Genomic DNA, 12036 nt, shown 5'->3' on the forward strand with positions numbered 1-12036 from the left:
TTCACATGCACATATGTGAATTGGAAAAGGTTGAAAATGCATCCAATTCGCATATATGTAAACCCAGCTTTACTGTGCAGCAACCTTTAACCCCTGTGACAAGAGGGGGGGGGGGGGATCTTCTCCCCACACCCACTGCCACATCATAAAAACTGTGCACAGCTGCATCATTCATTCATGTGTGAATGAATGAACTACAAGTCCCCTCACCACTGCAGCAGATGGCTTATAGTTCTCAATGAACTGCAGGGGTGCCCTCATAGTTCATTGACACTTCCTGCAGCTGAGAAACCGTGCCTGTATGGTGGTATGACCAGAGAGCTGCCTGCAGGAGCTGCGGGTGCAATGCTTTTTTTTGCAGACCCTAGTGTATAAATAAATGCACTTTTTTTTTTTTTTTCAATCATGTGCATTTATTTTTCTTTTAAAAGTCAACTTCGCCTTTAATTCTTTTTCTGGTGCCAGGATGTCCATGACGTATGTCAGGATGAAGAGTGGCAGAGGACCAGTGAACAACTGTCCGCTAATAGGCCCTGTGAAATTTGAACCTCGTCCTGTATACTTTACCCAAAAATTATGCACTAGAATTCATTTTAGTGTATTTTTACTGAAAATATCGATTTGATAAATATCGTATGATGTAAAAATTGCAACCACCATCTCTTTATTCTATAGGGTTCCTGCTTTCATGTTTTGGGACATTTTGGTATGTGTGCACAAAATGATAAAAAAAATTGCCTTTTTTTTTTTAACCCACACGATCAACGCTAATGTTAACAGTTTAATTTTTAAACGTAGTACTTTGGACCCCTTCAGATTAGATGCATTGCTCCCCTGTTCATCTTATAAATTGTGTTGCACGGGAATTGATATCAAACAACTTTGTTACTGTGTTCTACCTGACCTAGAACACAGCTTTAATGGTGGTAGGAGGAGGAATGTAGAGCCGCCTTACAGATTGATCTTTCTCCTGGGAAGCTGAAGGTAAGAGCTAAGATCTTTTTAAAGAACCTTTGCAGATCAGCGACTATGATTTATATTTTAACATCCAAGATTGACCAGAACAGTAGAACTGAGTTTGGGCAGCAGTGTAGCAAGCAGTCTGTTAGGCCTACGCAGAGCAAAACGTGTAACACTTGTACATTGCCAAGTATCTCACAATGTACATATACCCAACTCTGGTAAACCCAATGAAAAAGGCCTCTGGTTTTGGCCATCCAATCATCAGTAGTGTCTATTAATAATCAACAATGACCAGTACACCACGTCCAGAACATTCTTTGGCCTCCAATGCTTATCTGTCTTAACAGCCCATATTTGATTAGCAAATTGTTCCCCCTTAGCCCTACCTTTTTTTGAGGTATGTTTTCCTTCATTAAACATATGACAAGCACACCTTTTCCCAACTACACATAGTCACACAAATATCCCTTGGACAAAGAATCTAGGAAAAAAACAAAACAATGGTGTCTGCCAGTGCTTCAATGTGGAGTGTTTTCTGTTGTGATCAGTGTCTTGGTGACTCCAGGCCAGTCCACCTCTAAAAAGCTGTTTCATTACTAAATGAATTAACCAGTCAGTCCATAGGGCACTCAAACTTCATCAGGATTTTTGTGAGTTAGATGATAGCAGCACTGGAGATGATGCTCTGTCCAACCCTGGTAGCTGCATTGGCAGGTGACTGTTCAGCAGGTTTGGAAACTTGAAAGAAAAAAAAAAGTTGTCATTATTTGGATAGTGCCATGGATCTTGTTACAGGTTTAATATTTAGTGCTTAAAATGTTAATCTTAAAAAAAAAAAAAAAAATACAGATCCTGTTCCCTTAAAGCAGATTAACCTCTTCCTGACCAGGCCATTTTTTAAGATGCAGCACTGCCTCGATTTAACTGATAATTGCATGGTCATGCGACTTTGTACCCAAACAAAATTGATGTTGATTTTTTTTCCCCATAATTCTCTTGGTGCTATTTGATCACCTCTAGTTTTTATTTTTTGCGCTATAAACAAAACGAGAATTTTGGGAAAAAAAATTTTTTTTTTTACTTTTTGCTATAAAAGATATAAAAAATAATTAAAAGAATTTCTTCATCAGTTTAGGCCAATATGTATTCTTCTACATATGTTTGGTAAAAAAAAAAAGTAAATTGGCGTATATTGATTGGTTTGCGCAAAAGTTATAGCATCTACAAAATTGGGGATATATACTGTGTGGCATTTTTTTTTTTTTTTTTTTTTTTTAACTAGTAATGGCGGTGATCAGCGATTTTTAAAGGGACTGTGACATTGCGGCGGACAGATCGGACACTTTGACACTTTTTTTGGACCATTGACATTTATACTGCGATCAGAGCTAAAAATAGCCACTGATTACTGTATAAATGTCACTGGCAGGAAAGGAGTTAACACTAGGGGGTGATCAAGGGGTTAAGTGATTCCTAGGGAGGTGTTTGAAACAGTGGGGGGAGTGGACTGACTGGGAGTAGAGCGAGATCGCTGTTCCTGATCACTAGGAACAGCAGATCTCTCTCTACTTCCCTGACATAATGGGTATCTGTTTATATTGGCAGATCCCTGTTCTGGCTCTCTGAGGAGCGATCGTGGGTCGCAGGAAGACATTGAGGCTGCCAGCCGCGGGCGTGCGCCCTCTATAGCTCTTAAAGTGGCCGACGTACACCTACAATGGTTTGCGCAGCCGTGCCAACCTGCCATATTATAATGACGACGGCTGGTCGGCAAGCAGTTAAACAGCACAGTGCTTGCTGTCTAATCTGCCCCTCTAAACTGTAAGAAACCTGGCTGATCCTGCCACTTCCTGTGTCCCCCCTCTCTGAACTGACCACAATAATCCAGGCTGCTGAGCCTTGACCACCGTGGTCAGCGTACGTCCCTCTGTCATCGTCGGCTCTCCTCTTTCCTCCTCCCTGCCTGTCAGCGCTTTGTCTGTCTCTGACCCCCACGGCCCCTATTATCCGAAACAAAATATTCAATTTTGTCACTGCCAGCCCCTCTTCTATAGCCAGGCACACTACACTGTATATGCTGTTTTTAAAAACGCATGTAAATACCATTTTATCGCAATCTTCAGACCAGTCACGTGACTCTCGACCGGTCTCCATGGCTACTGCCGGAGGGGCTGAGGGGCCATGTGACCTCCCTAGCTGATGTCCGAGGGAGATCTCGGCCCCACCTGCAGTAGACCTGGATCAGAGGTGACAGCAAGTCACATGACCGGCCTGAAGATGACTCTAAAACGATATTTACATGCCTTGTTGTAATAAAACTCATATACAGTGTAGTATTGCCTGGCTCTAATAGAGGGGCTGGCAGTGATTTCAAAGTTTAGGTTAACAAGCACTTTAAAACCAGCTCCAGAAGATTTTTACCCCCTTCATTACCGGGGCATTTTTTGCTATTAGGCATGGCACTACTTTAACTGGCAATTGCGTCGTCATGCCACATTGTACCCGCATTAAATTTATGTAATTCTTTTTCACACAAATACAGCTTTCTTTTGGTGGTATTTGATCACCTCTGGGTTTATATTAAAGAAAAGACCAAACATTTTGAAAAAAGAAACAATATTTTCTGTTATAAAACACATCAAATTAAAAAAAAAATCTAATTTCTTCATAAATTTAGCCCAAAATGTATTGTGCTACATGTCTTTGGTTTAAAAAAAAAAAATCCCAAAGTGTTATATTGGTTTGTGTAAAAGTTATAACATCTACAAACTATATATAATATAGTGGTGGTGATATGCTACTTGTAGTGGGACTGTGCTGCAGCAGGCAATCTGAAACTTTGTGGGAACTGGTTAACTGACATTGGCATAGCCAGTGACACTAATAGAGCTATAAGTGCTAATACTATACACTGTTACTGTACTGACACTGGCTGGGAAAGGGTTAACAGCTCAGGTGATCAAGGCGTTAAATGTGTGCCTAACAATGTGTGCTGCTTTTTACTAAATATCTTTGTTTCTTGTCCTTGCTGCCCTCTGTGCAGAGCCCTATATTGACTGTGAACACAGGGCTCTGGGGCTGTGATTGTACACAGCCGGTCAGCAGGCCCTGGCCATAAATTATTGGCTGGGACATGCTGAACCCAGAAGAAAGCTGTGAAGTACAGGTACGTTTATGGTGCCTGTGCGGACCCGCCCAGCCGCAGTGATTAAGGGTAAACATAAGCAAATAGCTGGAACTGAATCAATGCAGTTCTTATTTTACATAGTAGGTGAGGTTGAAAAAAGACACAAGTCCAACCTATGTGTGCGATTATATGTCAGTATTGCATTGTATATAGGACTACCATCCTGAGAACTTAGTCAGGCAGTGGTTCTGTTAAAAATATATACTCCAGTTGTTTAAAAGGCATCAAACTTACTAGTCAACATATAGTCAGTGTTATAGGTTATAAACAAAAAATGCTTGGGAGGAATCTGTTTACAGAGCTCAATAGTTTAGGCTAAAGTGTACATACACAAGTAATTGAATCAGAGCAGTTCAGTTGGCTCCATCTGATTTTTCATTCGGAGACAGCCTTTCTTAAAGAAAACAACTTATGCAGTACTGTCTATAACATCCATAGTACTGTGGAAATGCATTGGCAAGGAGGTGTCCTGTATTAATTTGTAATTTGTGAAACAAAAATGTATGTGTCCAAAGGCAAAAAAGTAATTAAAAAAATGAAATGTTAAATTTGGCCCAACCTTTCCTAGTTCCTTTTTAATTCCAACTGCTTTCTAATTAAGCACCGTCTTTAATATTGATTGGACCCTGGGCAAACATTTTAATGGGCCCCCCCCCCCCCCAGCTAGACTCAAAATGAGTTTACGTCAGCAGATCAGGTAGCGATTGTGATTGGTTGATAGAGGTTACAGCACATCATTTCCGCTTTTGCTAGAGGTTACAAAACATTACTGCTCATTAATTGGTTTCTTGAGGTTACTGCAAATCATTATTGCTCGCTGATTGGTTGCTAGAGGTTACTGCACATCATAACCTCTGCATCAAATTGCGGGTGTGGCTAAACTGCACTAGCATTGAGGGGTGCATTATGTACAGAGTGCATAGTTGAAAGCTGTGCTACATACACACGGGGTTGAAGGGTGCACTATGTACAGAATGCAGCATTCAGGGGTATGCTAGGTACAGAGTGCAGGGCTTTGCTATTTACAGAGTGCAGGGTTGGGGGGATGCTAGGTGCAAAGTGCAAGGTTGAGGGGTGCGCTATGTGCAGAATTCTGTGTTGAGGGGTACGCTACTTTCAGAGTGCAGGGTTGAGGGGAACACTATGTGCAGAGTGCAAGGTTCATGGGTGCGCTACATACAGAGTGCAGGGACAGGGGTGAGCTATGTACAGAGTGCAGGGTTAAGGGGTGCAGGGGGTGAGGGGTGGGTACAGAGTGCAGGGGGTGAGGTGGGTGCAGGGAGGGGGCGAAGTGGGTGCAGGGGGTGAGGGGTGGGTGCCGGGAGGGGGCGAGGGGTGGGTGCAGGGAGGGAGTAAGGTGGGTGCAGGGGGTGAGGTGGGTGCAGGGAGGGGGTAAGGTGGGTGTAGAGTGCAGGGAGGGGGTGAGGTGGGTGCAGGATGCAGAGCGTGAGGTGGGTGCAGAGTGCAGGGAGGGGGTGAGGGGTGGGTGCAGAGTGCAGGGAGGGGTGAGGTGGGTGCAGAGTGCAGGGGGTGATCTGGGTGCAGGGTGCAGAGGGTGAGGTGGGTGCAGAGTGCAGGGAGGGGGCGAGGTGGTTGCAGTGTGCAGGGGGTGAGGGGTGGGTGCAGAGTGCAGGGAGGGGGGTGAGGTGGATGCAGAGTGTAGGTGGTGAGGTGGGTGCAGAGGGTGAGGTCGGTGCAGGGAGGGGGCGAGGTCGGTGCAGAGTGCAGGGAGGGGATGAGGGGTGGGTGCAGAGTGCAGGGGGGGTGAGGGGTGGGTGCAGAGTGCAGGTGGTGAGGGGTGGGTGCAGAGTGCAGGGAGGGGGGTGAGGGGTGGGTGCAGAGTGCAGGTGGTGAGGGGTGGGTGCAGAGTGCAGGGAGGGGGGTGAAGGGTGGGTGCAGAGTGCAGGTGGTGAGGGGTGGGTGCAGAGTGCAGGGAGGGGGTGAAGGGTAGGTGCAGAGTGCAGGTGGTGAGGGGTGGGTGCAGAGTGCAGGGAGGGGGTGAAGGGTGGGGGCAGAGTGCAGGTGGTGAGGTGGGTGCAGAGTGTAGGGATGCATTGCTCTCCACCCCTCCAGAGTCCAGTACAGAGCTCCACACTCCACTCTCCCCCCAAGTACAAGGTAAAACTTTCCTCCCTCAAAGCCCCCACCCTGCCATTCCAGTAGAGAGTTTTCCTCTGTCCCAAAAGCTACTCACAGCATGTTGTCCAGTCCCCCGATGTCCGTGCAGCATGCCAGTGTGAGGTAGCTTCCCCTATGCAGATTCCCCGCCCCCTTCCTCCTCTGCTCTCACAGAGTGTGTGTGTATCGGACACTCCCCAGAGCGGCCGCCGGGAGAGGAGCACTGTCACTTGGAAATACAGAAGCAGCGCTTCTGTTTTTCCAAGTGACATTAGCAAGTAGCCAGTGGGCAGTGCAGGGCTCAAAAGGTGGGCAGCTCAGGGCCCCCAACAATGACAGGGCCCTGGGCAGCTGCCCCTTTTGCCCTGCGTTAAAGACGGCCCTGACCCCACACACTGTGTGCTTGCAGCACAATGGCTAAGTGGTTGGCACCTCTAGGTAGTTTGAATCCCAACCACAACACTACCTACCTGCCTAAAGTTTGCACGTACTGCAAGTACACCAAAGATATGCTGGCTGGTTAATTGGCTCCTGTCTAAATTGGCATTGACTTATATATGAATGTGAGTTTAAGGACCTTAGATTGTAAGCTCCTTGAGGGCAATGATTGATATGAATGTATAATATTTACATAAATATGCCAAAGCGCTACACAACTTTTTAGCACTATAAAAGTACTTCAAAAAGATAAAAAATAAAATAAATTGTTATTGTGGTTGTAACTACGTTCTACATTTTTCATCTATTCACCTGGAACAATGTGTTAGGTCCTTGCAACCTGGCAGGACTTAATGGAGCTACAGGACTAAGACTGCTCCAGAAGTGGATGCTTGATAGAAGAGGACTTGGGGTCAACAGTAATCCATTGGGTGTCTACAAATTAAAAAAAAATTGTAAAGATATACAAATATGTTTTTTAATTTCTACAACAAACTTGACCAACGAAAGGCAAAAATTGAAATTTAAAACAAAGCAAAACAAAAAAACAACAACATTTTATTGGCTAGGTGTATGACAGTTTGTGACTATAGCCACCTCAAAAGTCAGTGAAGGTAATTTTCTCTTATTCACAAATATTTTCAGTCTATAAATCCTTCTAAATGACCACATCACTCCTACCATTCCCTTTATGATGAATATGCTGCAGAGGTCAGGCCCTTTGTGCTCTTCCTAATACTTTACTATGTAGACAATTATATATCAGCTACAGAACAGTTTGAATTCTGCAAGCTGAAGTGGCCCAGTATAAAATCCCTTAATGTGTGTTTTTGGGGGGCCCATGTACACTATATTACCAAAAGTATTGGGACACCTGCCTTCACATGAACTTTAATGGCATCCCAGACTTGGACTGTGGGGTTCAATATTCAGTTGGCCCACCCTTTGCAGCTATTACAGCTTCCACTTTTCTGGGAAGGCTGTCCTCAAGGTTTAGCAGGGTGTCTATGGGAATGTTTCACCGTTCTTCCAGAAGAGCATTTTTGAGGTCAGGCACTAATGTGGAAGAGAAGACCTGGCTCACAGTCTCCACTCTAATTCATTCCAAAGGTGTTCTATAGGGTTGAGGTCAGGACTTCTGCACTGGTCCAAATCATTTGGTGGAGGGGGGATTTTTGTGTGGGGTTGTTTTTCAGGGGTTGTGTTTTGGCCCCTTAGTTCCAGTGAAGGGAACTCTTAAGGTGTCAGCATATCAAGATATTTTTAACAATTTAATGCCCCCAACTTTGCGGGAACATTTTGGGCATGTTCTAACATGACTGCGCACCAGTGCACAAAGCAAGGTCCACAAAGACATGGATGAGCAAGTTTGGGGTGGAGGAACTTGACTGGCCTGCACAGAGTCCACACTTTAACCCAATAGAAGAGTTGAAATTATAAGTGCAAAGGGTGGGCCAACTCAAAATTGAGCCCTACGGACTAAGACTGGGATGCCATTAAAGTTTGTGTGCGTGTAAAGGCAGTCATCACAATACTTTTGATACTGTGGTATCTACTAGATATCTCATGTGAGCCCTGACCTAAAATATTTGAGAACACTAGTTCATTTCAAAGTATTTTCTCTCTTTATATTTTTTTTTATTGACTAACCCACGTTTTTACCTGAGCGGTAAAGAAAGCTGGTGTTAGAGATCCTGAGGGAAGTGCTGGGCTGTTCAGAGCAATTGAGCCTATATCACTACTGGAGAGCAGAAGAGGTGGAGAGCAGATTTCTAATCCTTTAGGTTTCTTTGCCTTGGAAGGATGATAGGACAGCTTTGTTTTGGATCCTGCTGAGAGATTTAATGGTTCGTTGGTGTCAGGATAATCAAAAAATACACTCCTTTGTTCATTAGAGAAGGATATATTGGGGGACAAGGATGGGGATCGTGAGGAGCGTGGAGAAGAGGAAACACTAGTTGTATTGGATGATATATAGGAAGTTCCTTTAGCAGACAAAGATGATGCTAAGAAAGCCGAGGCAGCTGCCGATTCTGATGTAGAGGGCAAGGAAATGACAGGTCGGGTGATTTCTTTGTCCCTTTTGTTGGTAACAAATCTTATAACAGTTCTGACTTCCTCTACTGGACTCTTGACTTCAGCCTTTTCCTCCTCCTCTTCATCTTCGCCATCTTCTTGCGGCTCATCCTCGTCTTGCATGCTTTCGGTTTTGATAACTTTGTACTCTCCCTGATGTTGCAGTGAGTTTATAGTGAAGGAGGAATACAGGCCTGAATGGATGTACTCATTGCGACTAGCACTCTTTAATGCAGATAAGGTTTGCTTGTGTCTCTCATGGAGTTCATTCGGGATGTTGCAATCGCTGTCCTGCAGCAATAGGCTGTCCCGGCTCATCTCCACAGCATGAGTCTCCATTTTTAGGATTTCTGGAAAGGACACAAACTTGTAGACAAACTTCTGTCCAATTACCTTTTTAATAATGTTCTGAAAAAAAGAATACAAACGATTAAATAGGTTGAGGAGATTTCAGGATAATTTATAAGGCAGTGGGGCGATTTACTAAAACCGGTGCACTCAGAATCTGGTGCAGCTGTCAATGCTAGCTAATCAGCTTCTAACTTCAGCTTGTTCTATTAAGCTTTAACAATAAAACCTGGAAGCTGATTGGTTTCTATGCAGAGCTACACCAGATTTTGCACACTCCAGTTTTAGTAAATAACCCCCATTCTGTTGATATGGAATTAGAGGACTGAATTTACAGAAGTAATCCTTGCTTTTATTCTCTCAAGATTATCATCAAAAGCAAACTGTATTTAAAAGTCTGCATTGTATGTTTCACTGAAAGACTTTTACATATAGAGGCTTTCCAGCATTTATGACCCATTTGCAGGCATGTACTGGCCGTCAGGACTACCCGGAGTTTCCCGGAGGGTCAATGGCTCAGTGGGCCACTCTGATGTAAGGGGGTGCTGATGGGCCACTCTGATGTAAGGGGGCTGCTGATGGGACATTCTGATGTAAGGGGGCTGCTGATGGGAGATTCTGATGTAAGGGGGCTGCTGATGGGACACTCTAATTTAAGGGGGCTGCTGATGGAACACTCTGATTTAAGGGGGCTGCTGATGGGACACTCTGATTTAAGGGGGCTGCTGATGGAACACTCTGATTTAAGGGGGCTGCTGATGGGACACTCTGATGTAAGGGGGCTACTGATGGGACACTCTGATGTAAGGGGGCTGCTGATGGGACACTCTGATGTAAGGGGGCTGCTGATGGGACATTCTGATGTAAGGGGGCTGCTGATGGGACACTCTGATGTAAGGGGGCTGCTGATGGGACACTCTGATGTAAGGGGGCTGCTGATGGGACACTCTGATGTAAGGGGGCTGCTGATGGGACACTCTGATGTAAGGGGGCTGCTGATGGGACACTCTGATGTAAGGGGGCTGCTGATGGGACACTCTGATTTAAGGGGGCTGCTGATGGGACACTCTGATTTAAGGGGGCTGCTGATGGGACATTCTGATGTAAGGGGGCTGCTGATGGGAGATTCTGATGTAAGGGGGCTGCTGATGGGACATTCTGATGTAAGGGGGCTGCTGATGGGACATTCTGATGTAAGGGGGCTGCTGATGGGACATTCTGATGTAAGGGGGCTGCTGATGGGACATTCTGATGTAAGGGGGCTGCTGATTGGACACTCTGATTTAAGGGGGCTGCTGATGGGACACTCTGATTTAAGGGGGCTGCTGATGGGACACTCTGATGTAAGGGGGCTGCTGATGGGACATTCTGATGTAAGGGGGCTGCTGATGGGACATTCTGATGTAAGGGGGCTGCTGATGGGACATTCTGATGTAAGGGGGCTGCTGATGGGACACTCTGATTTAAGGGTGCTGCTGATGGGACACTCTGATCTAAGGAGATGCTGATGGGACATTCTGATGTAAGGGGGTTGCTGATGGGACACTCTGATGTAAGGGGGCTGCTGACGGGACACTCTGATTTAAGGGGGATGCTGATGGGACACTCTGATTTAAGGGGATGCTGATGGGACACTCTGATGTAAGGGGGCTTGTAATGGGACACTCTGTTGTAAGGGGGCTGGTGATGGGATGCTCAAAATGTAAGTGGGCTGGTCTGGATGAAGTCCCGGACCAAATTTCTGTCCCAGTCCAGTCCTGCCCATTTGTATTGGCTGCAAGTGCCATAACATCAATATATCCAATGGCTTGGGCATGGTTGTGCATGCAAGGCAGATTTGGGTGGTTACTAGTGCTTTTGAGTGAGTGAATGACTTGTATAGCGCTACCTATGTGAACTGAATCGCCTCAGGGCGCTTTCTTGCCACCAGAGTCCATCTGCAGCTTTTGCGTGGTCTTTTACCCCGTAAGGTCCTGACACGCTTACAAACACATACAACATTGACATACACAGGCCAATTTTTTTTATTTTTATTTTTATTTATTTTTTTAGACAAGGTCTAATTAACCTACCAGCATGTCTCTTGATTTTTCTTAGGTGGTTACTAAAAAAAAAAAATATTTTATAGTGTCTACCTGGTTATAACCAATGCACATTTAAGGTGGTTACTAGTATTTTTTTTTTTTTTTCTTAGGTTGTTACTAGAATGTTTTTGTTCTTTATAGTGTTTATCATTTTGGCTATACCCTATTTTATTGTATATGTCACACATGATGGCCTATACATTGACACATGAAAACATCTGGTAAACGTCACTACTGCACAAATATACTTTTATTTACTTAAGCTTACAGCAGTGAGCAAGACAATTATCTTTTGTTCCAATTTCATAACCGCCAAAAACAAAATGAAGTCACAATTGTTTTTGAAGTATTTTACTCAATAAGGCCTCATTCACACGGTTGTAAAAAAAAAAACATTACTGATGCTATTACACGTTTTACAGGAGAAAAGTTGCTGTGTAATGATCAGTAAAATACTTGCATATAGCTATGTTTAGGTGAATAACTGTGTACATAATTTTTATGATAATGTATTGTTCCCTTTTGTTTATATATTGTTTATATAAGCACTTAAAGCTTCATGTTCTTAGATGCAGATTTTTGGATCCAGTTCTATGGATCTAAAAGCAGCTTATGTTTACGCATCTGTGTGAATAGTCCCATTAAAAAAAAATCAGCTGTGTTCAGATCCGTAATTAAAAAAAGTTTTTTTTATGGTCGTGTGAATGAAGCCATGGTCAAGAAGATTTCTGACTTAGCACTCAATAGTAATCGCATAACTGTGAATACATTTCTGCAGAATCTATAAATCGAAAGTTCCTATTTGACTACTTAATACAACAA

At 44.2% G+C, this 12036-nt stretch overlaps 1 protein-coding gene across 1 annotated transcript in view; it reads right to left on the bottom strand.

Moving 5' to 3' along the window:
• ELK3 (ETS transcription factor ELK3) overlaps positions 1 to 12036 on the bottom strand; it is a 61949-nt gene that overhangs the window by 1589 nt on the left and 48324 nt on the right. The window contains exons 3-5 of the mRNA XM_077472068.1: positions 8369 to 9190; positions 7019 to 7141; positions 1 to 1701 (exon numbers count right to left, since the gene is read on the bottom strand). The exon at positions 1 to 1701 is cut by the window's left edge and continues 1589 nt beyond it. Coding sequence (XP_077328194.1) covers positions 1603 to 1701; positions 7019 to 7141; positions 8369 to 9190 — 1044 coding nt within the window. The 3' untranslated portion in view covers positions 1 to 1602. The remainder of the gene's footprint in view (positions 1702 to 7018; positions 7142 to 8368; positions 9191 to 12036) is intronic.

Source organism: Lithobates pipiens, unplaced genomic scaffold, assembly GCF_037356315.1.
Source record: "Lithobates pipiens isolate NorthernLeopardFrog02 unplaced genomic scaffold, aLitPip1_a1.2 Scaffold_8, whole genome shotgun sequence".
NCBI lineage: Eukaryota > Metazoa > Chordata > Amphibia > Anura > Ranidae > Lithobates > Lithobates pipiens.